The following is a 26846-nucleotide window of genomic DNA, read 5'->3' as shown; positions in this document are numbered from 1 at the left end:
TCCTCGTGAATATAAGCGTGATATAGCTTTTAGGCCTTTGGAAGGTCATCAAGGTGGCAGGAATAAATAACCCGTGAGTTTCTATTGTTCCGAGTGGCAACCCCTTGCAACCTCGGGGGTGTCAGCTGTGGGTGTATCTCTGGAGACTTCAGTGACACGCAGCAGGACAGAGTCCTCCCATTATCTAAATGTTAGCTATTTGTTCTTTAAAGCAAGAGAAAAATGCTCTGAAGCTTTGCAGTTTTTCTACAAACATGGAGTTGCAGCCAAGAAAGAAGGATGTAAGAGAGGTGGTGACCCGAATCCCGTGCCCAGGGCAGGCAGCAGGAGCAGCCGGCAGGCACAAACGCCAGCTGCGGTGGCTTCCCAGCAGCCAGCACCTCTGGAAGCAGATGGGTGCTGTGGGCGGCTGTGCCCGCACCCAGGGGCTGCCGTGGGTGGGGGCCGGGGTCTGCTCCCCCCTCGCCAGAGTGGCTGCCACAGCCCGGAGGAGCTGCTGATTTCTGCCTGCATTCTTTCCCACCGAAAAAAGCAAACTAAAACTATTTTGCATAAATTTGTATAATTGCCAACTATTCCTACAGGACAAAACACAGAATTTGGGGGGAAAAAGAAAAAACACTTTAGCTTTTTAATTATTAAAGTATTCTGGTCTTCCCATTTGAAATCTCTAAACTGAAGTCTCCTTTTTTAATTTCCTCTTTGAAATTTTTCTTTCTGGGCTCAGAAAAGGTCTCCTTTGTCAACCCAACCCTCTCCCCTTCCTCTCCATCTCTCCAGGAGCCTCGTCTCAGCCCACCTCCTGCAGGGGAGCAGCAGCCCTCTCCTCTGGGGGTGGCTGTTCCCCCAGCAAGGGGTTGGAAGGAGATATCCCACTGGCCAAACACAGGAGTGTGGAACATCGTTGCTCCATCTCCAACTTCCCACCCTCCCATGGGAGCCAGGTCAGAGCTGGTCACTTTTAGGATGTCCTTCAGCATCCAAGGCCAGGAGGCTGTTTGCAGGACAGGTCCTCCCCTGCTCAGCCTTCTGCACCAGGGTCCTGAGGATGCCTGTGGGTGACGGACAGATGAAACGCAGTGCCCCCTCCAAATCACAATGGCATCTCCCCTCTGCTCCCCAGGGCTCTGCCCACTGCCCCCACAGGCAGTCACGGGCTCCAACACCGCCATCCTCATGGGCTCCCCACGTGCCCTTCAGCTCAGCATCTCCTTGAGGCACATAGAATCACAGAATGGTTCAGCACAGAAGGGACCTTTAAAACCATTCAGTCCCAACACCTCCCACCAGACCAGGTTGCTCCAAGCCCCCTCCAATCTGGCCTTGAACCCCTCCAGGGATGGGGCAGCCACAGCTTCTCTGGGCAACCTGGGCCAGGCTCTCACCACCCTCACACCAAAGAAGTTCTTCCCCACATCTCATCTCCATCTCCCCTCTTTCAGTGTCAAACCCTTCCCCCTCCTCCTATGGCTCCCCTCCCTCATCCAGAGTCCCTCCCCAGCTTTCCTGGAGCCCCTTGAGGGACTGGAAGGGGCTCCAAGGTCTCCCCGGAGCCTTCTCTTCTCCAGGCTGACCCCCCCCAACTCTCTCAGCCTGTCCTCCCAGCAGAGGGGCTCCAGCCCTCCCAGCATCTCCGTGGCCTCCTCTGGAGCCCCTTCCCTTCACCTCCAAAGGCAAACGATGCTGACCTAGGGCGATATCTTGACGGCTGTTTGCAGGGCAGCCAACACCCCCCAGCTCCCCTGTGCCCATCAGGGCCCACCTCAAAACCCACTCCCACCTGGAGAGCAGGGCTTGTTCCACGAGGGGGGTGAGAAAAGCCCCCAGGCCACCCAAGGCAGGAGCTGGGCTGCTTGGCATCCTCCCACACCCCGGGGTCTGCAGGCTGAGAAGGGCAACCGGGGACAACCCTCCATTCAGAAATCCTCCGCTTGCCAGCCACCACTTTTATTAGAAGCTGTTAAAATTCACATCCGCTGTCTGAAATCACTTCCTTCCCCTTCTCCGTGCGTAAGTCCCGGTGTGTATCGCCGGTGCCTCTGTTTCCTACCTGCACACCCACCCAGCTGTGACTCAGTGCCAAAACAGTGGGTGAATTCGGAATCAAACAGTCTTTCTAGCAACCGTGACTCACAGGCCAAGGCTTTCTGCTGAAGAAGTTTTCTGCAGTCATGCTACACAAGTAATTCCCCTTAATAGCAGTATAACTTCCCCCTCCTCCTGCTACCCCATCCAACTACCATTCCAAAATAAAGGATGACTATCCATTTTTTTTCTGTCTAATCCAGGCAAAGATTAGCTTCAGCTTGTGCTAAAATAGTCAGCTCTCAACCTCATCTCCCGTCCCAAAGATTAGCTTTAAAAGGAGGCCAGAAGCCAGGCGTAAAGGAATGACACTGGGTGCAAACCACATCCCGTGGCTTTAGACACAACGTGGCCCCAAAACCCAAAGAGATGACACCGAGAGCTCAGACGTGCCTTCCCAGCCTGTCAGATCCAGAGAGTTTGATTTTCCCAGCCGGCTCCCAGCCCTACACATGAGTGCGCTTTCGTGGGAGAGATGTTAAAACATGGCTCTACCTACAGCCACGAGAGCAGGTTTTTGAGGAGCATCAAGAGGCAGAGAGGACCAGAGAAGCAAGGCATGGCTGGCTCTGTCCACATCTGTCCCCCCGCAAACGTACTGGTGCCCGGCCCCACAACAGCTCACCCTGAGACCAGCAGTGCTGCAGGGCTGTGGCCAGGTTACTGGGTGCTGGAACCAGAACGGCACCCAGGTGTCCCCCAGTGCACAGAAACCTCCGTGGAGAACCAGGATGTGTCAGGTCCTGGTGGAGAGGCCCCTTTGAAGGACAGGTTTGATGGGGAGCAAAATTTATTCTCCACACTGCTGCCCAAGCCCCTTCCCGCTAGATCATAGCCACAGTGATGCAAACACCAGGGGAGAGCAAAGCTAAAAAGCCTCTTTTAGGTTTAATATACAAAGCCCAGGCAGCTCAATCAAGCAACAAAAGCTAAATGTCATTTCCTCCCATGGCACCGCCACTCTGCTCACAAAACAGAACCCTTTACGTCTGACGGCTTGTCATCTTTGTGAGACGCCGGGGATGGAGCGATGGAGCGCTCGCACAGGCAGAGGAGAGGGGAGGAAGACTCGGTCCCTCACCCCACCATGCACCACCAGCGCGGAGGGTGAAGGAGGCAGCTGTAAATGCAAGAGAGGGAAGGCACCGGTCACCCCAACAGCCACAACCGCACAGCGGCGATGCCAGGTGAGGAGGGAAAGAGCAGCAGCGCTTCTGATTTCAAAGAAGTGTCACCTAATGGCACACAAGCCATATGCGAGGACAGCCATCCAACCAGCTCGGCATCCTGAGAGCACCTCACGACCCACCTCCGAGCTCCCCAACCCAGCATCTCTCCACCCGAAAGGGGCTGAAGTTTTCAGCTCCAGCTCCTAAAGCTCTTTCTCGCTCCTGCACAGCCACACGAATGACCCCAGCCAAGTTGAGAAGCTGCCGAGGGTTTGCTGCCTCTTACAGTTAAAGGGATTAATGGGCGCTCGGCACCTCTGCAAAGCCGGCCACGGTCTGAGTCACTAACGCTGGATTTAGGACTCTATTTCCAGCTCAGCCTGGTTAGGCACCGGCCCAGAGCACTTCCACGCAGTAACAATGGACATCATTTTTTTAATTTATTTTCTTTTTTAAATAGGTTACAATGATCTGTTGCAGCAAGAACGGGAATAGATGCACCCACACACATTTTCCTGCCGGCCTCTCGGCAGGCAAGGAAGGTGTCAGCACTGGGAAGTTTGAAATACAAGTGCCACTAACACCTTATTGACTAATTTCAGGTGGAAACTTCTCACTTAACCCAAAACACTTCCAAGTTCCTTACTTGTTTTCTCTTTTAAAATGCAGGCATCTCACCATATTGATGTGCCAACTGGAAGCAGAAAGGTTTTGTTCAAAACACGTCAAAAAACAAAGCGGGAAAAGTCAGTCAAACTGTCAGCCACTGTCAGACCCTCAGTGTCCCCCAGAGGTGCCCCTTTGGGGGCAGGTTTTACCACGTGTGAAAAGCCTCTCACCCAGCTCCAGCCGCAGGATCCTGTACTTGGGGAAAATGGTCCGTGCACATTTGTGAGATAAACGCTGCAGGTGGGTGCACAAGACAGATGGCAGACGGATGGAGGCTCCGCTGGTGCTCTGCACACCCCGACTGGCTTCTTACCGGCTCTCAACTCCCACATGTGTTTAAAACAGCCAGCACCAACTAAAAAAACCCCTGGATTGGGACTGGGAAGGAGTGGGCTGAGTCCCCAGCATGGTGTCCGACATGAGATCGGGCGACTCAGTGCCACTGCGATACACCCTGGGACGCTGCACAAGGCGGCCCCGCTCCAGCCATGGGGACTCCTGCGAGGCTGTGCCGTAAGCCAGAGGTGGAAGACCTGCTCCCAGCTTTATCTGTCTCATGCTCTGTGCAGGATTTGTTCCTTCAGAGCAGTTTTCCAGCCCCAAAAATTGCCATTTCCTCCTCTTCCCCCCTCACAACTGCGTGCTTGAACACAGACATGCTGCCAGAGCTGCGGAGATATTTTTAAACACCCAAAAACAACCAAGCACAATCCTGCCAGGAAAACATCGCCCGCTACCCCTCCCCACTCATCCACCTCGAAGCCCATCAAACTGCATAGCAAGGAACATGGATCAGGATATCAGTGGGAAAAATACCCCCAGAGGAGGGGAGGTAACAGCTCCCTGTTGCAAAGAGCAGCTCCTCAGTTCAATTTCCTGCTGGGACAAGCTCCGACCCTGACTCCTGGACCCACCTCTGCTCCCCCTGCAAAGCTGAAGCATCTCCTGCTCCCCTTCAGCTGGAGATTAACTCACGACATTGGCAAAACAGGCTGGGCAATTTGGAATTTTTATGCAACTTAATTCTTACATAATCTAATTAATTGCTAATTATCACCAATTTACAATCCCCAATTCAGGTATTGAGAAAAAAAAGCCACTGAAACCCTAAAGCGAACACCCTGCCTGTTCAGCACAAGCCAAGCACCTCTCCTCCCCGTTTCCCAAGCTCAGCTTCCCTGGGTTTCACCACAGGTCGCCCCACTGTCCCCCCAGCCCCTCTCCTGGAGTCAACCGAGGACACAGGCTTTTCAACCCTCAACTTTTTAGGGGTCTGCAGTTCTGCTGCCTCCAAGGCTCAAGGTCTCCCCCAGGAGAAGGATGCAAGATACAAAACCAGGCACAAATCTCCCCCCTTCCTCTTCCTGAAGGTCTCCTTCTCCATAACCAGGCAGTCATCTCCAGGTGAGCACAACGAAGCCCCTCCAGAGACCCTATGGGGCTCTGGGGACCAACAGAGGAGGGGAGAGGTGAGAGCTACCAAAGAGGGAACATGCATGAACCTCCTGAAGCCAGGCGAGCAGATCTATCCCAGAACAGTGCTGGGCCAACAGAGAAAGACACTAAAATCAAACAGCCTCCAAGTTCCTGCCCAGAGCACAAAATGCCTCCCAAAAGCCACCTCTGGGCAGTATTGGGGATTTTGAATGAAGCCCCAGTTGTTTCTGCTGCAGGTCACGGATCCCACGAAAGGACTGGTGTTCTTGGGGAGATTGTGCTCGCTGGCATCGCATTCAGGCTGAGAGACCAGCCCCCAGAGTCTCGCTGAGAAATTCTCCAGAAACCGTTAACTCCATCAGGTGACAACAGTGCCCAGAGCTGGTGTAAGTGCCCTGAATGGCAGCCCCGGACCGTGCCAGGCCGGCTCGCTGCCCAGCAGCCGTGGCTGAAGCCAGCAGCCTGGAGAGGTGCCAGCCCGCTCCCCACAACTTCAGCTCACCCCGAGCCCCCCCTGGCACACGCAGCAGAGCAAGGCTGTCTTCTCGGCCCAGTTGCAAGACAATAGCCTTCCTCCCTTTTCCCATCCGCTTTTCAAAAGCTGCAGAAATGCAAAATGAGTCGTCCAGACCTTTCAGTTTAAAAATAGCTAACTAAATAGATGAGCTATTTTGTATAACCTGTCTTTTCCTTTCATTAATCCTCCGTGCCAGAAGCGGATCCTCTCTCCCCTTCCTGCCAACACAAAGAGCTGGGCACAAGCAACTTGAGGCTGGCACCATAAGATAATACAAAGAATAACCCCCGCAAACCTCCACGACTCCCCCCCAGCCCCTTCTACCTTTTGCCCGTGGGCACCTGCATCCAGCGCTGCAGAGAAATCAAGCCCTGTGATGAGCCAGGCCTTCATCCCCCACAAAGCTGTACGGCTCCGAAGCCGGTCGAGCGTTGGGTTCATCCATCAATGCTCGTACTAGATTGAAAAAAGTTACTGCAAATAAATCACTCACTTTGCTGAGATGGGCTCTGGATGGTGCATTTACACTCAATCACTGCACCAGTACAAGGTGCATGCTGGGGACGCTCCGATTCCCAGCTTCTCGCACCTGGAGCCTCTCAACCCTCGGCGATCTGACTGTCCAATTGATTTAATAACACGGGGCAGCGATGCCATGGCACGGCAGCAGAGCATCCATCCTCCTGCCGAGCACGGCTGGCAAGGCTTGGGGTTGGAAAACCCTGCAGCTGATGTAACAGCGAAGGTGTAAATCAGAGAATCAAGGAATGGGTTGGGTTGGAAGGGACCTTAAAGATCATCTTGTTCTAACCCCCTGCCCTGGGCAGGGACACCTCCCACCAGACCAGGTTGTTCAAAGCCCCGTCCAACCTGGCCTTGAACCCCTCCAGGGATGGGGCATCATGACGTGGCTCGGGGCCACAGGTCACAGCAGAGCATGGGGCACGTCGAAGGCTGAAGAGCTCCTGCAAGCAGCATGTTTGGCCAATAGCACCTGAACACGAGGAGAGATGATGCTGTTGCTGGGCTCCTCTTCTGCACACAAGTTTGAGCCCACAAATTCCCAAATCCAGCAACCCACCTCGTACACACTGGTTTATCTGGAGGCGTAGTTTAAAAATGCAGGCATATTACTTAAAACCGTAACTACACACCTGCTAATATCTCTTCGGTCCTGTGAGAATGCGTGGGACCACTATATTTAGAATTTAATAACTCCAGTTAGTGCATCCTCTTTACCGCAGACCTGCCTACATTTGTCTGCTGTGGTCCCAGGGGACTGCACGGCTTCGGCAAGAGCGGTGGGAACCCGGCTGCTCTGAGGCATGCCAGGGCCAGGACAGGGCTTCGGTCGGGTCCTTTGGCCAACACGCTGCTGAGCCTGGGATGCAGGATCTCCGGTACCGCCACACACATGGAAACGTGGGGTCTGAGCACCTTATCGCCTCGTTTAATTTGCCCATGTTAGCACGAGGAAATGAAACAAACCCATAAAGTTGTTCATCAGGGCTAGAAAAAGCACAGAGAAAGGACAGAGTCAGACTTGGCAGCAGCTGCCTTTCGTTTGCTTTCGGATCCCAGCCATGAAGCGTTCAGCTTTCTGGATGCCACCAGCCAGTTCAGCTTGGGTCAGGGGTCTCAAATGGGGCTTCTCAACATACAGACACCGGAGAGAAAACCAGGCAAAATCTCAAGCAGCTTAGGTGAAAAGTGACACTGATTTCAAAAGCATCCCCTGCTTCAATCAACACTTATTTTTACTTTCATAATCAACTGCGTACAATCAAGGGACCGGGCTCAGTATCTGCAGGCGCACTCGAGCCCTGTCGTTGGGGGAGTTGGTGGCACCAGGGACACTGTCTCCATGCTCAGAGCCAGCCTGGAGGAGCTGCCCTGGGGAGCATCTGCATGGCACGGCGGGCAAAACACACGAAGGAGCAGGGAGAGCCCAGCTCTCAGCATCTCAAGCTCAGCCACACTGGACCACCCCAGCACATGGAGAAACTTCTGCTTGGCGCATCCATGTCCACCAGCCCCACACAGAGCAGAGCTTCGCCAGGCAGCAACCCTGACAGCCGCGACTGACCCACAGTGCGCCACACACCTACCAAGGGACACACTCAAACGTAAAATCACAGAATGGTTTGGGTTGGAAGGGACCTTAAAGGCCATCCAGTCCCACCCCCTGCCCTGGGCAGGGACACCTCCCACCACACCAGGTTGAGCAAAGACCCCTCCAACCTGGCCTTGAACCCCTCCAGGGATGGGGCAGCCACAGCTTCTCTGGGCAACCTGGGCCAGGCTCTCACCACCCTCACACCAAAGAAGTTCTTCCCCACATCTCATCTCAATCTCCCCTCTTTCAGTGTCAAACCCTTCCCCCTCCTCCTAGGGCTCCCCTCCCTCATCCAGAGTCCCTCCCCATCTCTCCTGGAGCCCCTTGAGGGACTGGAAGGGGCTCGAAGGTCTCCCTGGAGCCTTCTCTTCTCCAGGCTGAACCCTCCCAACTCTCTCAGCCTGTCCTCCCAGCAGAGGGGCTCCAGCCCTCCCAGCACCTCTGTGGCCTCCTCTGGCCCTGCTCCACCAGGTCCGTGTCCTTCCTGTCCTGGAACACGTCCATATCTAGCATCCCCCCAGAAAATCTTGTCCGTGAGCTACATATCAGCAATGCCACTTTTGTGGCTGATGCCCCAGATTTAGGAAGGCACCGTGACACCTCCCTTTACATGGGAAAACACCCAACTCGCCCCAAAACACAAGGTCCAGGACTGTAGCACCCTGCACACAGGGTATCAATATGGTGCAGAGCCCCAGGAGCACCTCCTTGATTCCCTCACGCCAGGGAGAGGCTGGGACGTGGCATATGCTCACTCTCCACATGGCACTCGGCTGCACACCGGTACACCCCAGGGACGTGCCAGGCTCAGTGGCACCTATAGAACTGACCTTCCTCACATCCAGTCCCATCGGGTGCGCACCAGCACAGCAAAAACCTGCTTTGTGCCCACAACAGCGAGAAAGAGCAGAGCGATGCTCAGCCACGGATGTTTCTGCGTTTCTGGAGAAACCGTGCCGTGCTTTGGGCGAGCGGGGAAGAGCGACCGTCTCCCGTAACCAGAGCAAAGAGGGGAGACAGCAACCGCACGTCACATCTCACTGCCTCAGCAGCAGCGCGGGGAGCAGCAGGAGGGGCCCAAGCACACACCTCCAACTTCTTTGTGATCTGCACAGATACTTTAATAACCTTTACAGAGTACAAGATGGTCAACAAACCGAAGAAGAAGCCGAGTGGGTATTTTGGTGCTATTTTTTCCCCACCCTGCGTCCCCGCATAGACCCGCGCCCCTTCAGAAGCGGGGGAGCCACAGGGTGCAGGTCAGCGGGAGGATCTGGGGGGACACACTGCTCCTCCGCCCCACCACCAGCCCTCACGGAGCCAGGGCAGCGCCAAAGCCCAGAGCAGCATCAAGTGTTAGCCATGTCCTACAAGCTGATTGTAATATCCAAGAAGAAACCACCCGGGCGCAGAGCAATTTTCTTAATTGCAATAACTGTCTTTACACTGCAAAACGAGGATGCATGTACCTTACAGTGGGGCTGGCCCTGCTGCCCCCCACCAGGACCCTGAGCACCCCGATGGCAGCACACTCGCAGGGGACTCCCAGTCAGCCCGATGCCACCTATCCCCAGCACGTCCCCCTTACCAAGCCATGCCACAACCAAGCTGATGATGAACCGTGTGTCTGTCTGCCCAGAGAAGTCCCCTCGCCATGTCACCCTGTCCCCGAGACACCCCTCGCAGCCCTCCCTGGCCGCTGCGTGCCAGGAGGCTCCATCAGCACACGTATGCACGGGCTTTCAACTCCACCTGCGAGGCCACCTCTTGCCACCTGGGCAGCCGGGGTTTTTTCACGTAGCAGCACAAGGGGCAGAGGGAAGGAAGGGCCGTTGTGGCACAAGAACCTCACTACTGTAACGAGGAGACAGGGCAACAGCACAACACAGAAAGCAGAAGACAGAGACAAGCAGTTACACATGCATGTGGTCACCCTGCAGACATCCGAGATGACACCTGGGACGTGCCCTGGGCAGGGAGATGGACACCGGGGCACGGAGCCTGCCGGAGACATCCCACAGCTCAGGAGCCCCAGCCAGGATGGAGGGGCCACTTCCAGAGCTCTCGGCTTGCTCCTAGCTCCCTCCCCAGCCCCAGGAGAGGGAAAGGGAAAGCAAAAGCACCAAGGGCCGCATCTCCCACCCCGCAGCCCCCCGGGCACACATGGAGGCACCAGGAGAGACGGGTCACTGCCACACCGTACCTGCACTCGGTGACACTACAGCAACAGCTCCCGCTCCGCCGGCCCCGCCGCCCGGAGCGCAGCTCCGTCCTCGACTTTCTCAGGCTGAAGTACTCCGTCAGCTTCCCGAACGAAGCCATGGCACCCGCGCCGTCCGGGCGTGCGCCCACCTGCGTCCCCGGGCGCCGGTCCCACCGCAGGCTCATGGCATGCTACACCCCGGCTGTGCTCGCCACCCCGCGCGCTCCATCAGCCCACGGGGCCAGGACGGGAGCGCTGCGAGTGGGAGAGAGAGAGAGACAGCACAAGGCAGGAGGAGTTTAGCCAGGAATTACTCGTTGGACAGTCCACAGCTCCACAGCAATCCCTCACATTTCAAGGGTAGGAAGACACCTCCCCGAGCCAACTGCAGCACGAGCGGCTGGCGTCTACACGCTTATTTAGTGCGATGCTGCAGAGCTGAATTAAGGAGGAGGGGGGAAAAAATAATGGTGTCCACTGGAAAGGATCTGTCAGTAGCGATGGCACAGGTCTGCGAGCCCCCACGGCGAGTGGCCGCTTGGCAGGTGAAGGAACTGGCCCCTGGGGACGTGGCCCAGGGTGGCTGCGGTGGCCCTCGTCCAGACAAGGGGATGCTGTCGGGATCAGAAGGTGATGAGAAACCCTGAGAAATCGGCTGTTCAGACGAATTTCCAAAGGGTCTGTTCTTACGGCACACAGAGACCAGCACAGGAGGTGGAGAGGATCCCCTCTTCGTCTTCTTGCAGCTATTCAGAGTTCACCAGTTTTCCTCCCTCCCCGTTTTCCAAAGCAGAAGGCACCCTTTAGCCTCCAGCAGCATCTCCCTAACATAATTTTCCAGCCTGTCACCGAACACCTGAGCGCCGGGAGAGGGACAGACATTTAAAGCAAGTCTGATCCAGCTAGAGGTCACCTGGGGGCTCTGCTCCCCGAGCTCCGGCACAAAGCCCTTCCACAGCAGGCAGCAGATAAAGGGATGCTGCGAACCTGGAGGGAAATCCTACTGCCGAACCTCCCCTAGCCAGGAGCACTTGTCTCTGCATCCCCGGTGCCTGACGCCAGCTGGGCGGAGGAAAAACAAGGGCTAAAAAAAAAAAAAAAAAAAAAAAGAAAGAAAGAAAAGAAAAAAAAAAAAGCCAAAATCTCACTACAGCCCCACAGAGCAAAGCCAGATTAAGTCAGTGAAGCACATCCAGGGGAAGGGGTGCCTGACGGCGACTCACAGCCACCCCAAGAGACCCTCGAGGAACCAGCAAAGCAAAGCAGCGTTAACTCGAGCGGCGGAGCAGCGAGCTGCCTTCGCGTCCTCTCGTTCCCTCCGTTGTGGATGCCATGTTAAAAACCAAACAAAACCCCCAATTCATTGCTCTTTCCCTGCTCGGAGCCGTGCACTGCCAGCAGCCTGCTCGCACCGGGGGACGACCCTCTGCCGCCGGGAGCTGCTGCGCGCCACCGAGCCCCGCTTCCCTCCTCCCTGATCTTCTGCCTTTTCCTCTCGGTTCAGCTTCCCGCTCCGAATTAAACCCCCGTAGCAGTCGGGTGCGCCCCGCGGAGCGTGAGCCCCACGGTCACCCGGGGGGCTGGCCACCCCCGCCGGCTGCCTGTGGCTCTCCAAGCGATCGTCACCACCCCTGCCCACTGTTCTTTTTGGGGGGGGGGGGGAGGCTTTTAACGTGTTTGAACCGTCTCCGCTCCCTGCCTCCCCGCTCCGGGCGCTGACATTCATCCCAGCAAAACGGCACAAAGCTGCGCACAAAGAGGGGGGCCGGCGATGCACCGCGGGGACCCTGTGGCCACGGGGGCGTCCGCCAGCCCCTCCGCCAGGCAGGTACAGGGTCCCCCAGCACCTCCTCCCTCCTGTTCACACGTCAGGAGGGGAGAGCTCGGGCTCGCTTCCCTCTCACAGCTGGGGAAAACGCTGCTGTCTACCCGCTGCTCCGCCCGGCCACCCCCCCCCCCCCCCCCCTTCGTCTCCCACCTTCTCCCTCCGATGGGCTCCACCGCTGCCGGGGAGGGATCCAGGGTGCTTCCTAAAACCGATTCGTTTGTGGCAGGAGCAGAGCATCCGCTCGCTGGCTCCCTGCGGCGCGGCGTGAGCCGGTGACACCGTCACCCCCCTTATCTCCCATCGGCTCCCCGTTACCGGCCGCCGTGAAACGCAACACGTCAAAGGAGGTCAGAGCGCCGGGGAGAGCGGAGGGGGCCGGCGGGAGGCAGCGGGAAAGCAGCCGAGGGGGCGACCGGACAAGCGGGAGACAGAAGGGGACAGACAACTCTTGTTTCCCTGCCGTAGAGGAAGGGCACAACCGGCTCCTGCCCAGGCAGCAGGGTGAAGGCACACACATCTCCCGGGAGCTGGGGTTACCTGGAGGAGACGATGTTACCTGCTCCTGAGCTATGCAAAGGCAACAGGAGAGGGGCTGGGCTGGGCAGCCCGAGCAGTGGAGATGATGAGCGGGGTTAATTTGAATCCTTCTCTTCTCCTCTTCCTCCCGCACCACCTGATGGGAAGGCAGAGGAGCAGAAACGCTGCCCCAGGGATCCTCCTGTGGCATTTGCAAAGCAGAATTGTTTGGGGACAAAAGGGCAATTCGGAAGACTGTAGAAAAAGCAGCAGGAGGATGAGGCAGACAGACAGACAGACACACGCTCCAAGGAGCAAGCCAGTCTTACAGTACCCTGGCTGTCTGGGGAACACCCCCGCAAGCCAGGGACCCCCACTTTTCTGCAATCCCTTTCTGGATGGGTAGGTAGAGCCACAGCTCTCATAGGAGAGTCAGGCCTCCTGCCAGGCTGCGATGCTCACTGTGTGAGCCCAACAGTGACGGCACTGGGAAAACAAGCAGGAGGAACCTCTGCCTTCATGAAACCCTAAGTCTGGGTAGCTGGGGGCCGTGGGATTCAAGGTACCAATGCCTGAAAGCTCAGACAGCTCTATAAAGACCTTCATCTGTGGGCAAAAAGTGAATACTCCAGGGGGGATTGCTGCCCCACAGCCCCCCAGTACACCCCAGTCCCCTGGACCAGGCTCACTGGGGACCCATCCAGCTGGAAGCACAACCAGTGCTAGGGCAGAAGCAGCACAAGCTCCCACGTCTCTCCTCTGCGTTTTAGTCTCTGGTTTTCCTGTGGTGACTTGGGGCAAGGGAAAGGCGGTCCCCTTTCCTTGGAGGCAAAGGAAGAGACCTCAGGCCCTTCCCCGCTAAGGAATGACGTGGTCAGCCCTCCAGGACAGGGCTGTCACACCAGTCTGTCTCCCAGAGGAGCTTCGTGCTTTTTATGAAGCGGCAGAGGCAATCCACTGAGATACTGCTGAAATATCTCTCCTTTCACATTAACAGTCTGCTGTGCTGGGGTTTGCAGCCATGTATTCAGTGATGCGAAAGTCAGCTTCCCACTTCCACTTAACAGTAGAATGAAACACTTTATAAGTGAAACAGTAGTTTAATTTGCAGGAGACAATCTGATTTTTTTAAGAGGAGCTGCGGAGGAGACTGTTGAAGCAGAAATCAAAACCCGTAGAGTGCTGGGACTCCGTGCTGGGTAACGCAGGGCACTGCTACACGCATGGCCAGCACCGAGACCTTTGTACAAGCATCTCACACACCTTTGTCTGCAGACATTTTGGAGACAAAACCCACCCAAGTCATAAATGCAACCGTGTGGTTGCCTTGGTCCATCTCACACATTCCTGTAGCTACGCTCGCTCGGGCCATGGAGACCAGTGTTTCGCATTTCAAAACTCTCCAAACACAGTGAAGCCAGTGCAGACATGGGAATCGGCACCAGTCCCAGCTGGCAAACAACCACAAGGTTTTTTCAGGCAGAAGTCATAACAGCAACCTCAAACCTCACAAGTCCTAGGGCTGCCCAAGTGCAGAGGACAACATCTCTGCCAGGTCCCCTGCCCAGCCAGCACGGCCAGACAAGCCGGATGGCACTGGAAGGTGGCTCTTGCACCATCCCCAGGGGACTCCTCACACCCCCTGTGCTCCTGGGTGAGCAAACCATCTCTTGCTGCATCTTTGTGGCTTCCCCAGGCAGCTTTTATTCTGATGACACTTCTCAAGCGTGGTGAGGCAGGAGCAGGGAAGGGGGAAAAGGGCATTCTTCAGAGCTGACAGCTTCTCCATCTGCTCTTATAATTCCAGAGGCCTGTTTCTCCAGGGCTTCAGTCTCACTCCTCCACTCCAAGACCACTCAACACCAGTTAAACACAACTGCTCTCCCAGCCCCTGGCTCCTCGGGGAGCTGCATCCCTAAGCAGCTCATCGTCATCTACATTAGGTGATGCAGAGCCCACTCCTGCTCCTCCATCAGCACTGGTTTTAGCAGCTCATCCCTCCCCTAGGATAGCAGAGGTGATGCTCACAAGTACCAGACATCCCAGTATCTGGGAGAAGCGGGTAAGACAGAGTTAAGCCAGACTGGGAGTAGCCACCCCATTCCTGAAAAAAAGCCTTGACTGTTTTAAGGCTCCCTTTCCACACCTGGCTGACACCTGGAGAGTAGCAACTCCTGCCTCTTTTGAGGTCCTCCAGCAATGCAGAGGATGGAGTCCAGCAGGATGTAGAGTCCCAGATAGCAGGTTTGAAATTAAAGCAGTGACAACAGCAGAAGAGTGTAGAAAAGCAGCGAGTCCGGCCAAAGGAGGACTGCTCTTCTCCAAAGCTTGAGCAGCTCATCAGGGATGGAGCCTGGAGCAGGAGGCACTTCTGCCTCCTCATCCTGAGATGTCCCATGGCCAAAGGAGAGCTTTCTCAGAGCTATTGCTCATAGGGGAAGTTGGCGGGGGGGGGGGAACAATACCAAACCAAAAAATAACCCAAGAAAAAAAGGACTATGTGGGTCCTGGTACCCCAGTTCCCATCTGTTTTGGCCAGAGTTCCTCCTCTGCCACAGAAGGAAAAAATTCGGCTGAGATCCCAAAAACTGAGTGAGGGGCAGCTTCCTAATCCCCAGGGAACAGCTGGGCCTTTGGGTCAGGTTGGAGATTTCTCATGTGCCGCCTTCTAATGCCGATAGCTGGGCAGGGACCGGCTTCTCCGGGCCACCTGGGAAGGCAGCTGAAAGCACCATCACAGAATCACAGAATGATAAGGGGTTGGAAGGGACCTCTGCCCAAGGTCCAGCCCCCTGCCAGAGCAGGTCCACCCAGAGCAGGTTGCACAGGAACGTGTCCAGGCAGGGTTCGAATGTCTCCAGAGAAGGAGACTCCACCACCTCTCTGGGCAGCCTCTTCCAGGGCTCTGACACCCTCACAGGAAAGAAGTTCCTCCTCATGTTTCGGTGGAACTTTCTATGTTCCAGTTTGTGCCCATTCCCTCTTGTCCTGTCACTGGGCACAACTGAAAAAAGACTGGCCACATCCTCCTGACACCCACCCTTTGAGTATTTATAGGTGTTGATCAGATCCCCCCTCAGTCTGCTCTTCTCCAGACTAAAAAGGCCCAAGTCCCTCAGCCTGTCCTCATCAGAGAGATGTTCTAGTCCCCTCGTCATCTCTGTAGCCCTCTGCTGTACCGTCTCCAGCAGTTCCCCGTCCTTCATGAACCAGGGAGGCCAGAAGTGGATCCAGTGCTCCAGCTGTGGCCTCACCAGGGCAGAGCAGAGGGGGAGGATGACCTCCCTCAACCTGCTGGCCATGCTCTTCTTGATGCACCCCATGAGACCATTGGCCTTCTTGGCCACAAGGGCACATTGCTGGCTCATGGGCATCCTGTTGTCCACCAGGATTCCCGGGTGCCTCTCTGCAGAGCTGCTCTCCAGCAGGTCACCCCCAACCTGTACTGATGTGTGGGGTTATTCCTCCCCAGGTGCAGGACCCTACACTTGCCCTTGTTGAACTTCATAATGTTTCTCTCCACCCAGCTCTCCAGCCTGTCCAGGTCTCGCTGGATGGTGGCACAGCCTTCTGGTGTGTCAGCCTCACAGTCGACCTTGGTGTGCACCCACTGCAACATCAACAAGCCTCGGGGAAAAGAGGGAGCAGAGGAGCATCAAACAGAACAGACACTCACATCTCTGCTGAAACCAGTTTGGGGTCAGAGAACTTTTCAAGATGACTAATAGTTCCAAACATAAGACTTGTTTCGGTTTTTCAGTGTCCCTGCAGGGGATCCCTGCCTGTGCTGGGTGCAAACGCGGGGCCAGGGTGGCACAACAAACTGCGGGTCCTTGCTGTAGCCAACAGCCCTGGAGAAACATAGCCTGAGGCTTCTGGAGGCCAACTCCTCAAAACAGCCCAGCCCTGGGACTAACACACTTACTGGCAGAGCCGTGAAGCCTTAAGGAAGTGCTGTATTTTAATACAGCTGTAATAAATAGCAGCGTATAGGAGAGGCACTATAATTTCAGCCTAACTAGGCACTTTGCTTTAATTGTCAGTTATATTGCATTACATAGAAATCTCAATGCCGATACCTAGCATAAACCAGTCGCATCAATTTACTAATTTGCCTGGTGTATTGCTGCATTAGAACTCATTTAGCACAATCTTCTAATTCCAGCAGCAAATCCAGATGTGCTGCCCAAGGTACAGTTAAAACACCCTCATTCTTGGCAACGGCACTGAACTACGTAGGGAGAGAACTTCAAAGACACATTCTTCTCATAATTTGGGCCACTCTCCCGTGCAGGAACATGGAGGAGGGAGGGCATTTGCCACATTAAAGAGTTAAGATGCACTTTTGCCCTGCAAAAGCAGGGACCTCAGCACCCAACTCCTCACCCCGCAGGGTGAAGCCCAGGGGCCCAAAGCGTTGTATTTACATGAGTTTGGCTCAAAATTTGCCTTGGCAGAGAAGCCCCTGGGAAGCAGAGGTGCAACCACCACCAAAAGCCAGTCAGTTCGGCAGCGTGGAGGCAGCCGCAGTCGCCACCACAGAGATGCCAGCGCTGATCCGGTCACCTGCCACCAGTGCCTGCCCCTTCCCAGAGCAGCACGGGATGCGCATGTTCACCAACTCCAATTCCCTTTTTAACCCCCCAGACGGACAGGCATTGCCAGGTTATTTCATCCCACTTACAAAGGTTCTCCCCACACGCAACAGCACGCGGTTAAATCACAGCGCAGACGGGGACGATTACATCCCGCAGCAGGGACATCCCCCTCGCCCGCTCCTTGATGGCAGCACAAAAACCTGGCTCAGGCTTGCAGGGGAAAGCCAAGGGCAGGGAAAAGCAGACGGCAGCGTGGCCAGCTGAAGGACTCATGGGGCTTTTATATACTCGCTAAGAGCAAAACAGAGAGAGAAAATTGCTTGGTCCCTCCTGAAAAAAATAGTTTGTTGAGCTCAAAAGGACTGAAGAAAGTCTAAAACATCAACAGCGACATGATGAGAGGAAAGAGCAAAAGGAGAAACAAAGGCAGAATAACTTGAGGACATTTGGAGCTGCAAGGCTCCAAATTTTATGGGTGCGAGGCGCTGCTTCTGCCATACTGTGCCCGTAAGTGATTAACTTGGCTCTGCCCCCCACCACTGGAAATCCACCCAAAATTCGCTTGATTCTTTCACATAAAACCCCCAGACTCTGCCCCAGTGGGGCAAAAATAGGGCATGTGCCATCCCCACACCCTCAGCCAGCCTCGAAACAGCTACAGCTCAGCACTCACCACTCTTTCTTTTTTCCCTAAAACCCAGCCCCGGCAAAAACCTAAGCAAAAATTGGAAAACGCATTAGCATGATCAAGAATTTCAGAAAATGGAAAGGAGAATAATTCTTGCAATTACAGCCCAGCAAACTTCATCAGTCTTTAGAAAAAAAATAATAATCAATACGGAGCAAGCAGTCTCCAGGCTGGGAGAGTCACCGGACTACGATCAATACGGCTGCCTGCGTCCATAAACAGCTATTTGTGTCTGCCCAGATCTCCCACGAGGAGCAGCCCCCTCCTACACCTGGCTCCCCACAAGCAGTCTCTCTCCCCACCGTCAGACCTCCGGGTGTTGTTACACAGGTCTCCTTAGCAGCACACAACCCCTGAGCACCCCAGGCTGCTCATGGACATCTCCTTCCCCCTTCCCAAAAGGTGCCAGGGCTTGGCAGGGGTTCGGTTGGAGAAAGAGAGAGCCCAGAAGAGGCAGAAAAGGGATGGAAAGGTCATGCCCAGCTGCCAACCTGTGGTGCAAAGACATCCCAGCTGCAGTTTTCACTCCGTGTTGTATTTTCCTCGCTCCTCCTGATCCTGAACACACCACGGTGGCTGTTCACCGTGTCTCTGCTGCTTCCTCTGCCCTAGCCACTCTGCTTGCAGCTTCCTACTGTCTCTGTGATGGATGGATGCCGCCCGAGCTGACACCAAGCTGCAGGGTCACCCCTCCCGGGGGCTCACCAGGGCGAGGAGGCAGCACGCAGTGGCCGCAGGATGGAGAGGGAAGTGGCAAAATTGCAATTAACCACCAGGCAAGGGAGGTCACCTCCATAAGCACCAGAACGAGCAGGATGAGCCTGCGACCTGCTCCCTTCAAGCACTCATTGTGGCCTGCTTTGAAGGGAATTACAGATAAATGCAACAACCTCTCTGGGAAATTACTCATCTGTGCCCCCGAGCTTCCCTCCAAGTTGTATGAAGTCCATCCACCGATCCTAGAGACACAGCAGCGTGGTCCTGAGCAGCTCCCCTTCCCAGGGCTTCATGCCCCAAACTGGCCTGGACCTTTGTGAATGGGCAGCAGAGCCAGCCCAGCACACAGGGGTCCGCGCGGTTGAGATGCTGCTCAGCCCCAGTGCTGCCCGGGAGGAGACGGTGCTCAGATCCCATCGGAATTCACATCCTCCTCATTCCCCAAACAAGTGCTGCAGCCCCCAGGGGATCACAGGGCTCCCCAGGGCCAGGGACACATCCCAGAGAGCCACAGTCATCCCCAGCAGCCGCAGCCCAAGGGTCCAACGACAGACACCCACACACACCAGGGAAGGACATTTCTATTTCCAACCTTTTTCTTTTCTCCTCTCACCCAGTAATTATCCCATTTCTGCATCAAAATAGAGTCTATTAAAACCTCAGCTTCTTTCCCAAACAATAGATTAACGTAATCCTCTTACGACACAGAGCTGGCCGAGCCTGTTGCAGTCAATGATTGCAAACTTTCAAGCCTGCAGTCAAATTTTAACTTTTCATGTCAAAGCTCCGAACAACACAACCACCAGATAGATGGGGATGTTGGATTTACTCAGCATAAGGCTTTCCATTTAAATTAAGCCAAAAAGATTTCCCCCAGGTTATAGCAATTTAATTAAAACAAAGTAAAAACAAACCTCTAAAACTTCCAAAATGCTAGTTGTAAAATTAAAACCTCTAGGACTGCCAAACAGACTACAGAGCCCAAACAACACCCGAGGGAAAACAAATACTTCAACTTATTTCCGTAAAATAAAAAGACTGACAAACCAGATCACATCGTCTCCTTCACAATATAAGCAAAAATATTTAAAGCCCCCACCGGGCAGAACAAAGACAATTACGCAGATGGTCAACGCCACCAAAATGAGATGTTGAGTATCAAGACTCCTCACCAGAGATGACCTCCATCGCCAGACAGCTCCAAGCCATTGCTTTCCCTGCTCAGATCCTCACCACGTAGTTAGCAATGAAAGATCTCTAACTAAAGAGCTGCTTAGGGGACGGACAGCAGCTCTTCAAGCCCTGGGACCTCAGGGATGCCTCACCACCTCCAGACCTCTCTGCCACACGTCTCATGCTCACGCAGTTAATACATGGTCCAAACCCAACTCTCCAGCCTTGTACGGCGTGACCAGCGCTTCTGCTGGTGGGGAAAGATGAGGAAAAGGGGGAAGAAGACACTGCCAGCATCCCACATCAGCTCTTCCCAGCTGATGCCCTACCCCTACCTTCACCTTGCTGCTGCTGCCACCAGTGGATGCTGCCACGCTACTGGGAGAGGGGAAGGAAACCCTGGGGAGGTTTGTGGGCACTCACTTACCTGGGAACAGAAATTGTAACCTTTGGAACGGCAAACTCCAAACAGCATCAGCAGAAAGGTGCCATGCAGCCCCGGGATGAGTCAGCTGAGCTGGTCTGGTAGGAACCAAAAACCAACCCGGTCCACCCACACTCCCTCAGTAATGGAGTCAGCTGACTCATCCCATGGCCACACGACTGCTGGACCTGACAGGAGGGCAATGGAAGGAGGTGGCTCCGTCCGGGGGCGTGGGGGTCCAGACCTTTCCCCAGCACCCTCCAGATGATGCAGGACATGAAGATGCACCCTGAGGAGCTGTGGGGATACACCACACCAGCCTGTGCAAAGTGTCCTGGGATCCTGCCAGAGCCTGGACCCCACGAGGAAAGGCAGCGTAACTACTGCATGTCCAGGATGACTGCAGTCTAAAAAGGCACGTTAAAAAAAAAAAAAAAAAAAACAAACAAAAAAACCAAAAAAAAAAACCCCACAAACATTTAAGGGCTAATTGGTCACAGGGTTTAGCCAAGGGTGTTTCTGCCAAACAGCCAAGGTCAAGGATCCACCAGATTTGTACCATAATTCAACACCCTCTCCCAAAGAGGCTGCAAAACAGCACCTTTTGCAAACACCCCACTGGGGTCCATCCAGCTGGGCTGTGACACGGGGGTGGCAGAGGGGGAAGCCAGCAAGCAGAGCACGTTGCCTGCAGCGTGGAGGAAGGAGGTCCAGTTCTGCAGCCACACTTCACAGCAGCAAAGCCCCCCCCGAACCTCCAACCCCCCCGACGTCAACGTGGTGAGAAAAATAACTCACAGCAAGCGCTCTGCACAGCCACTGCTGGGAAACAACCCGCAGGCAGGAAATAGAACTGTCACTTAAAAGATAAAGCAATTTGGAAATTGAAGCTTCTTTGGCAGTTACCAGCCACCACGGGAGAGGAGATGGTGGGGCACGAGGCACTGAGGTCAACGGTTCTTCATGTCAAATATCTAAAAACCATCATCATAAGGGTGTCTGACAGAACAGGCCTCCCAGTACATCTCCTGCATGTACCGCTGCCGTGCATCAACGTATACCTTGGGTTGTCTTAAGCTAAAACACCACGCAACCCCCAAAGCTGCACATCCCTTAACACCCCAAAGAGGGCAAAAACCCTTAAAATACACCATGGAGAGGTTTGTTCACCACATTTCTGTGAACCTTATCTGAGCCACAGAGAATCACAGAATCTTCACGGTTGGAAGGGACCTTTGAGATCATCGAGTCCAACCATACACACAAAAAAAAAAAAAACCCAACAATTTTGGGCACTAGAGCATGCCCTGAAGTGCCACGATGTGCACCTCTGCACGAGCAGAGTCACCACCACCCTCCCACCTCAGCGCGTGGGGCAGGACACAGCAGCACGTTACCTGCGGGGTTCAGCAGCTTCACCACCCCGTGCAGCAAGTGGCAGTAGCCAGGAGGCCTCTGCTGGCACCTCCAGCAGGTCGCCGAGCTGTGTCACGGCCTCCCAAACACTGATGAGCCCCATTCGACGCGTCTGCTTCGCCCTGGGCTGGACCGTGGGATCCCTTATCGCCCGATGCTTGCGAAAGCAATAGGTGGAGGTCACGGGGAGCACCATGGCAGCACAAGAGCAGACCCAAGCTCCCTTCTTCCTTCTCGGGTCGAGTCCCTCGACCTCAGATGTTGCAGAACTGCAAATGGACTAACTGGGGCAGAGACCAGTCCTTCGGCCATGGTCCCCAGGGAATTGCCTCGGACGTCATCAGCACTGGGCTGCCAGAGGCAGGCAGAGCTCAGCGGTGCAGCTCAGCATTGTGCAATCCCCAAATGATTAAAAATGGGATAAGGCCCCTCCTACAGGCCTGGAGGCAAAACTCAAGGTGCTGCTTTCCCTCCCAGGAGGGGCTCAAGAAGGTGTCTCAGGCTATTTCTCTGCTGCACAGTTATCCCAGGCCCCAGCAGCTCCCCTCACAAAGGGCTGCTCCTCATCTGTGTGAGGGACTGCCGCTGCTTTGGGGGCACGGGAGAGGTTTCCCAGCTGCGACACCTCATCATCAGGAAGAGGGAAAACAAGAAAAAGAAGAGAAAAAGGAAGATTGCATCTTACTCCATGCTGTCCCTGTGCTGGATGCCTCTGCTTTGGTCCCCAGTTCCCCGGCAGCAGCTCTCTGCCCTCTGAACCAACCTTTTTGGCGCACCATGGTCACATCCGCTGTCAGATCCCCAAACCCACCTCAGCCTGCACTTCGAGGGGAAGGAGCAAGCGCCTCTGTGAGCCCCCAACCTTCTATCTACCAGTGTGCCAGCTGGTGCCTGGGCAGGGGAAACCCTTCACTCCCAAAACCCCCAAAAGAAGTCACAACCCCACCAAAGTCAGGAGCCTTCATCATTCTCTTCAGTCTTCCTAAAGCTCCTGGAGTCTGACCATGGCAACCCTTTGCCAACACATAAAAAGCAAAAACTGAACCTGTGTAGACACAGTTTAAAAGCAAAGGTCGATGGGTTGCCCTAGAGCAGTGTGGTCTCATGTGGGTCATCTCCACCAGAGCTCTGCCCTCAGCTTGGGTCCAGGCAGCATCCCCATGGGAAGCCCGGTGCAGCAGTTTTGGGATGCTCAGCAAACCCCTGGGGTTTCTTTGCATGAGCTGCTGCAGAGCAGGGCCACGTAGCGCAGGCAACCAGCACCCATGATGGCCACGGGCCACCCCACGTGGCTCTGCAGCATTCAAGCTGCAAGAAACAATGTGGGACTTTTTCATGCTGATATCCCCAGGCTCTGCCCAAGCTGGGTGATGTTTCCAACTCAGCTGTGTCTTTCCAGCCATTCATTTTCCCTCCATCTGCAGTGAAACAGGTGCTCCTCTGCTATGGGGCCATGGCGGGACCAGACACCACAGTGGTATGGTGGCAAGCCAGGACCTGGGACTCCCTGCTGGCTTCACCAAGAGATTTGGCCACCAACAGAGTGGAACTGAACACCAACAGAGCTGGAGAGGTCAAGGGTTGGTTTTTGGCTTGGTGCTTTCAGCAGGGTGTCCCACCAGCTGCTGCTGTGAAGGATCTTCCTGCCTGGCTGGGACGGGGTGACCAGGCAGGAACGCTGCTGAGCAGGGCCACCTCCTGGTCCCCACGCCAGCAGGAATGATGCACTGGGGAAGGATCGTCTCACCCTGCAGGAGGGACAGTCACCGAGCCAGCACGACCCATGTCCTCCCCAGCACACTGCAGACGGCTTGGGATCTCTCCTGCCACCCCCAGGGATGCAGAGCAGACACTCCACAATGCTTTGGGGAGGAAAACAATAAAAATAACCAGGTAACAACCTTACACGCATCCAGGAAAACAGCTTTAAAAGGTCACTTTGCATCTAGTGCATGGAGCAGGATAAGTTTAAAATAAGCAGTGAAGGTGGGAAGTACCAGAGGACATCAAACAGGCCACGTTTTCACTGCACACATCTGCCGGCAGCCAATATTGGCCAAGATACACGGAGCTGTGAGCTGCCATCAGAGCAGCCAGACCTGTGAAAGCCTCACGGATGAATGCACTTGTAACAGCACAAGAAGCCCCACAGGGCTCAGGAATAAGATTAACCGATAATAGGGCAGCTCTGGCAATTTGAAGAGCTTTCACGTTACAGTCACTTCATCAGCCCAGAGGACCGGAGTGTCAGCGTCTGTACCAAGCGTCTCCGTGGGGCTGAGCTGCTGCACCGGGTACCGCTGCTTGTGAGGTTTGGTCATGGCCCAAATCTCTTTGAATCACCTTAAGAAGTGGGCAGCGAGTTCTGCCCTGGAGCAGGATAAGGGACGGGGCTCTTCTGGCCTTCGACTATGTCCTGGCATCCCAAGAGCCCAGCCAGACAAGCACACAGATGCTGAGAACTAATAACTTATCAAAGCACCAAGATGCAAATAAAGGTAGATAACACGAAAATAAAAAAGTTTAAAATAAATAAAACAGAGATGCAAACCATCCTCTTGATCAAAATCATGCAGAAGTAAAGCTGCAGGAGCTAAGCTCTGCAAGGCCTGGCTTAAGATACCTTCTTCCAGCCTCCCAAGGCTGAAGATGTCCCAGCCACCGTCAGCCCCTCTCTCAAGAGCTGCATCTTGAGGCTGAACTCTGCCTGATTTGTAGATGTGTCTTTATCTGCCTACTATTTGCAGAGGAACAGAAGGGAAGATTACACCATATTAAGGTACACCCCAGGCAACCGCTTCAAGTCTTTGATTTACTCTTTTACAGGTCACTGTCTCTGTAAATGTACATCAAAGGCAATTTCCAGCACAGTCAACAGCTGCACTGGTGGTTGAGCATGAAAAACGAACAAGGCTTTCCTCCCAAATTACTCCCACCTCGCAGAGAAGGCTGCAAGGACAGAAAGCAGGGGAGAGGAAGGAAGAAAAGGTCAGGGCAAGCAAGGGCACGCAGCTGAAAGCGACTTAAAAGGCAATTCAGCAAAAAGAGGAAGGGGCAGCGTGCGCTGGACCAGCGCAGCCCTCTCCCTGCCCCAGCTCCGCTCTGCCCAGGGAGCAGCGCAGGCAGCGCCAGGCTCAGCAATGCACCAGCTGATTTCCAAAAGGTCTTTTATAAAAATAAAAAAAAAAAAAAAAAAAGCTACCCCAAACGAGTCAGCAACCTTGAAACTCAAGAAAATGGGGTAAGGAAGGATTTTTAAGGAGGGGAAGAAAAGAAATCAAAGGCAGAAGCGACCTGCCGGAACAGGGCCGTCGGCAGCAGCCCCACAACGCCACATTTCAATTCCTGCGCAGTTTATTTCACGCTGCACAGCCCCCAGCTGATGTGACCCGAGTACACGCAGCCTGGAGAGGAACCTGCTTTCCCTGGCACCCAACGAACGTGGCGTTACAGCAAAGGACAGAGAGAAGGCAGAGGAGCAGCACAGCCCTTTGCCACCCCGGCTCTCCTCCAAAGGCTCCGACTGCACCAGCTCCAGCTACTCCGAAGGGTAAAGCCTCGGGGGTGGCGTTAGGGCTGTGTAGGAGATCAATGGCAAACGCAGGGAGTGTGAGCGTGCTCCCTCAGCAGCCTGCTGGATTAGAGATTTAATGCAATGCGTCCCTCTGGAAGAAATTACACAGGCTATTAAGAAAGATGCGCCTCTCATCTGATGAAATCCAGCGATGATTGCAGCAATACGTGCAAACTAAATAGGCTCTGTAGAGCAAAGGGAAAGCTGCAGTCGCTCTCGTGAGTCCTTTCGGGATGGAGGAACCAATGGGTAAAGCAGCAGCTCTATTAGCAGTAAAGCAAATGTGCAGACCCAGCCGCACCGTGCCTGTGGAGAGCAAAGACGGTCCCCGCTTCTGAGGGAAGGAGAAAAACAATGCTCAGCAGCTATCGCTCACTGTTTCCCACCAGCATCCAGAGGCTCCCGAGGCTGCTGGAGCGGGACAAACAGCCCGGGGCCAGGAGCAGCAGCAGACCTCCGACACCTCACGGGGACTTGCTTTCCCAAAAAGAGCGAGGGACACGCCAGTACCCCCCAAGGTGGCAGCACCTTGGCACTGCCAGAACCTAAAGTATTGCCTAGTACTTCTCCTGATACAGAAGCAGGAATTAACCCCAGCTCCCTCACCAAGGGCCAACGGAACCGGAGGAACGCAGGCTGTCACAGCAACAGGAACACCATACGCTAAAGCATCTTATTACTTTTTGGGGGCTAGCTACAGTTTAATACAGCGTTATTCAGGGTGTAGCAAGTGCCTCTTTCTAAGCTGCCATCATGCTGCGCTGCAGACAGCAGCACTGGCTACATTCAATTCAGCTCCGACATCTCCGCAGCGTGTTCAGCAGCTTCACCACAACGGAGCCTGATCAGGAAAACGTCAGACCTGGCCAAAGAAAACAGACACAGGGACAGAGCTCATGTAGCAGAGCTCAGATCAGTATCCACAGAGTCCTTTTGTATAGCAAACCCATCCATGCAGCAAGATGCACCTGGAGATAATTTTCGCAAGGAACCCGAGGTGAGACCCCCAAACTCGTTCAGCGTGAACCACAGAAGCCTGGGAGTTCCCAGGTCCTGACTGTGACCCACAGTGATAGCCACGAAGGGGCAGCCTGGCACTGCCATGCTGCTCTCTGGACTCACTGCTGCCAATTCCCACTCCTTCCCGAGGGGACCCATTGGTTCGGATGCTATGCCAGGCTCCACGCCACAGAGATCCAGGTGCCTTCAAAAACACTCAGGGCAGGCAACTGGCACATCTCCGCAGAGCTCCTCCATCCTCCCCCCGGCAAGTGTGGACACCCGTGGGGTAACACCCCTCTTTGGCGGGGTTTGCTTCCCACATGCTGCAGGCACTTAGAATAAAGCTGCTTGAAGCAATTCCCCCCCAACACTTGCCTGCCGCGGTGCCTTGCTCTCTGGAAAGGTCCCAGCCTGGCTCTGGGAACACCCTGTGCAGCCAAACGCTGCTCCGCGGTGTCGGTCCCCATGGTCTGCCACAGGGCTGGGCTCAATTCCATCAGCACAGCCCAGCAGCCCGGTATCCGCATTATAAGATACACACAACTGTGCAGTAAATCAGAAAAGTTTCCATGACAGCCCTGTGTGCTGACCTGCAACAGAGGTGTTGCAGCAGCAGGGCCCTGCTTCATGGACCATCCTTCACTCATTTCAGCCCTGCTGTCCCGCTCCAGCTCTTCCCAGCTTCCCACTGCAGGGTGAAGCTGAGCCTCTCAC

The 26846-nt window shown here is 54.8% G+C and overlaps 1 protein-coding gene across 1 annotated transcript in view; it reads right to left on the bottom strand.

Annotated features, from left to right (window-relative positions):
- LOC141471832 (ankyrin repeat and fibronectin type-III domain-containing protein 1-like) overlaps nt 1-10381 on the bottom strand; it is a 204033-nt gene extending 193652 nt beyond the window's left edge. The window contains exon 1 of the mRNA XM_074158551.1: nt 10197-10381. Coding sequence (XP_074014652.1) covers nt 10197-10381 — 185 coding nt within the window. The remainder of the gene's footprint in view (nt 1-10196) is intronic.
- Nucleotides 10382-26846: the final 16465 nt, after the last annotated feature.

This window comes from Numenius arquata, chromosome 14 (assembly GCF_964106895.1).
Source record: "Numenius arquata chromosome 14, bNumArq3.hap1.1, whole genome shotgun sequence".
Classification (NCBI taxonomy): domain Eukaryota; kingdom Metazoa; phylum Chordata; class Aves; order Charadriiformes; family Scolopacidae; genus Numenius; species Numenius arquata.
Note: the sequence above shows the minus strand (reverse complement) of the source record. Positions and strands in the feature narration are given on the sequence as shown.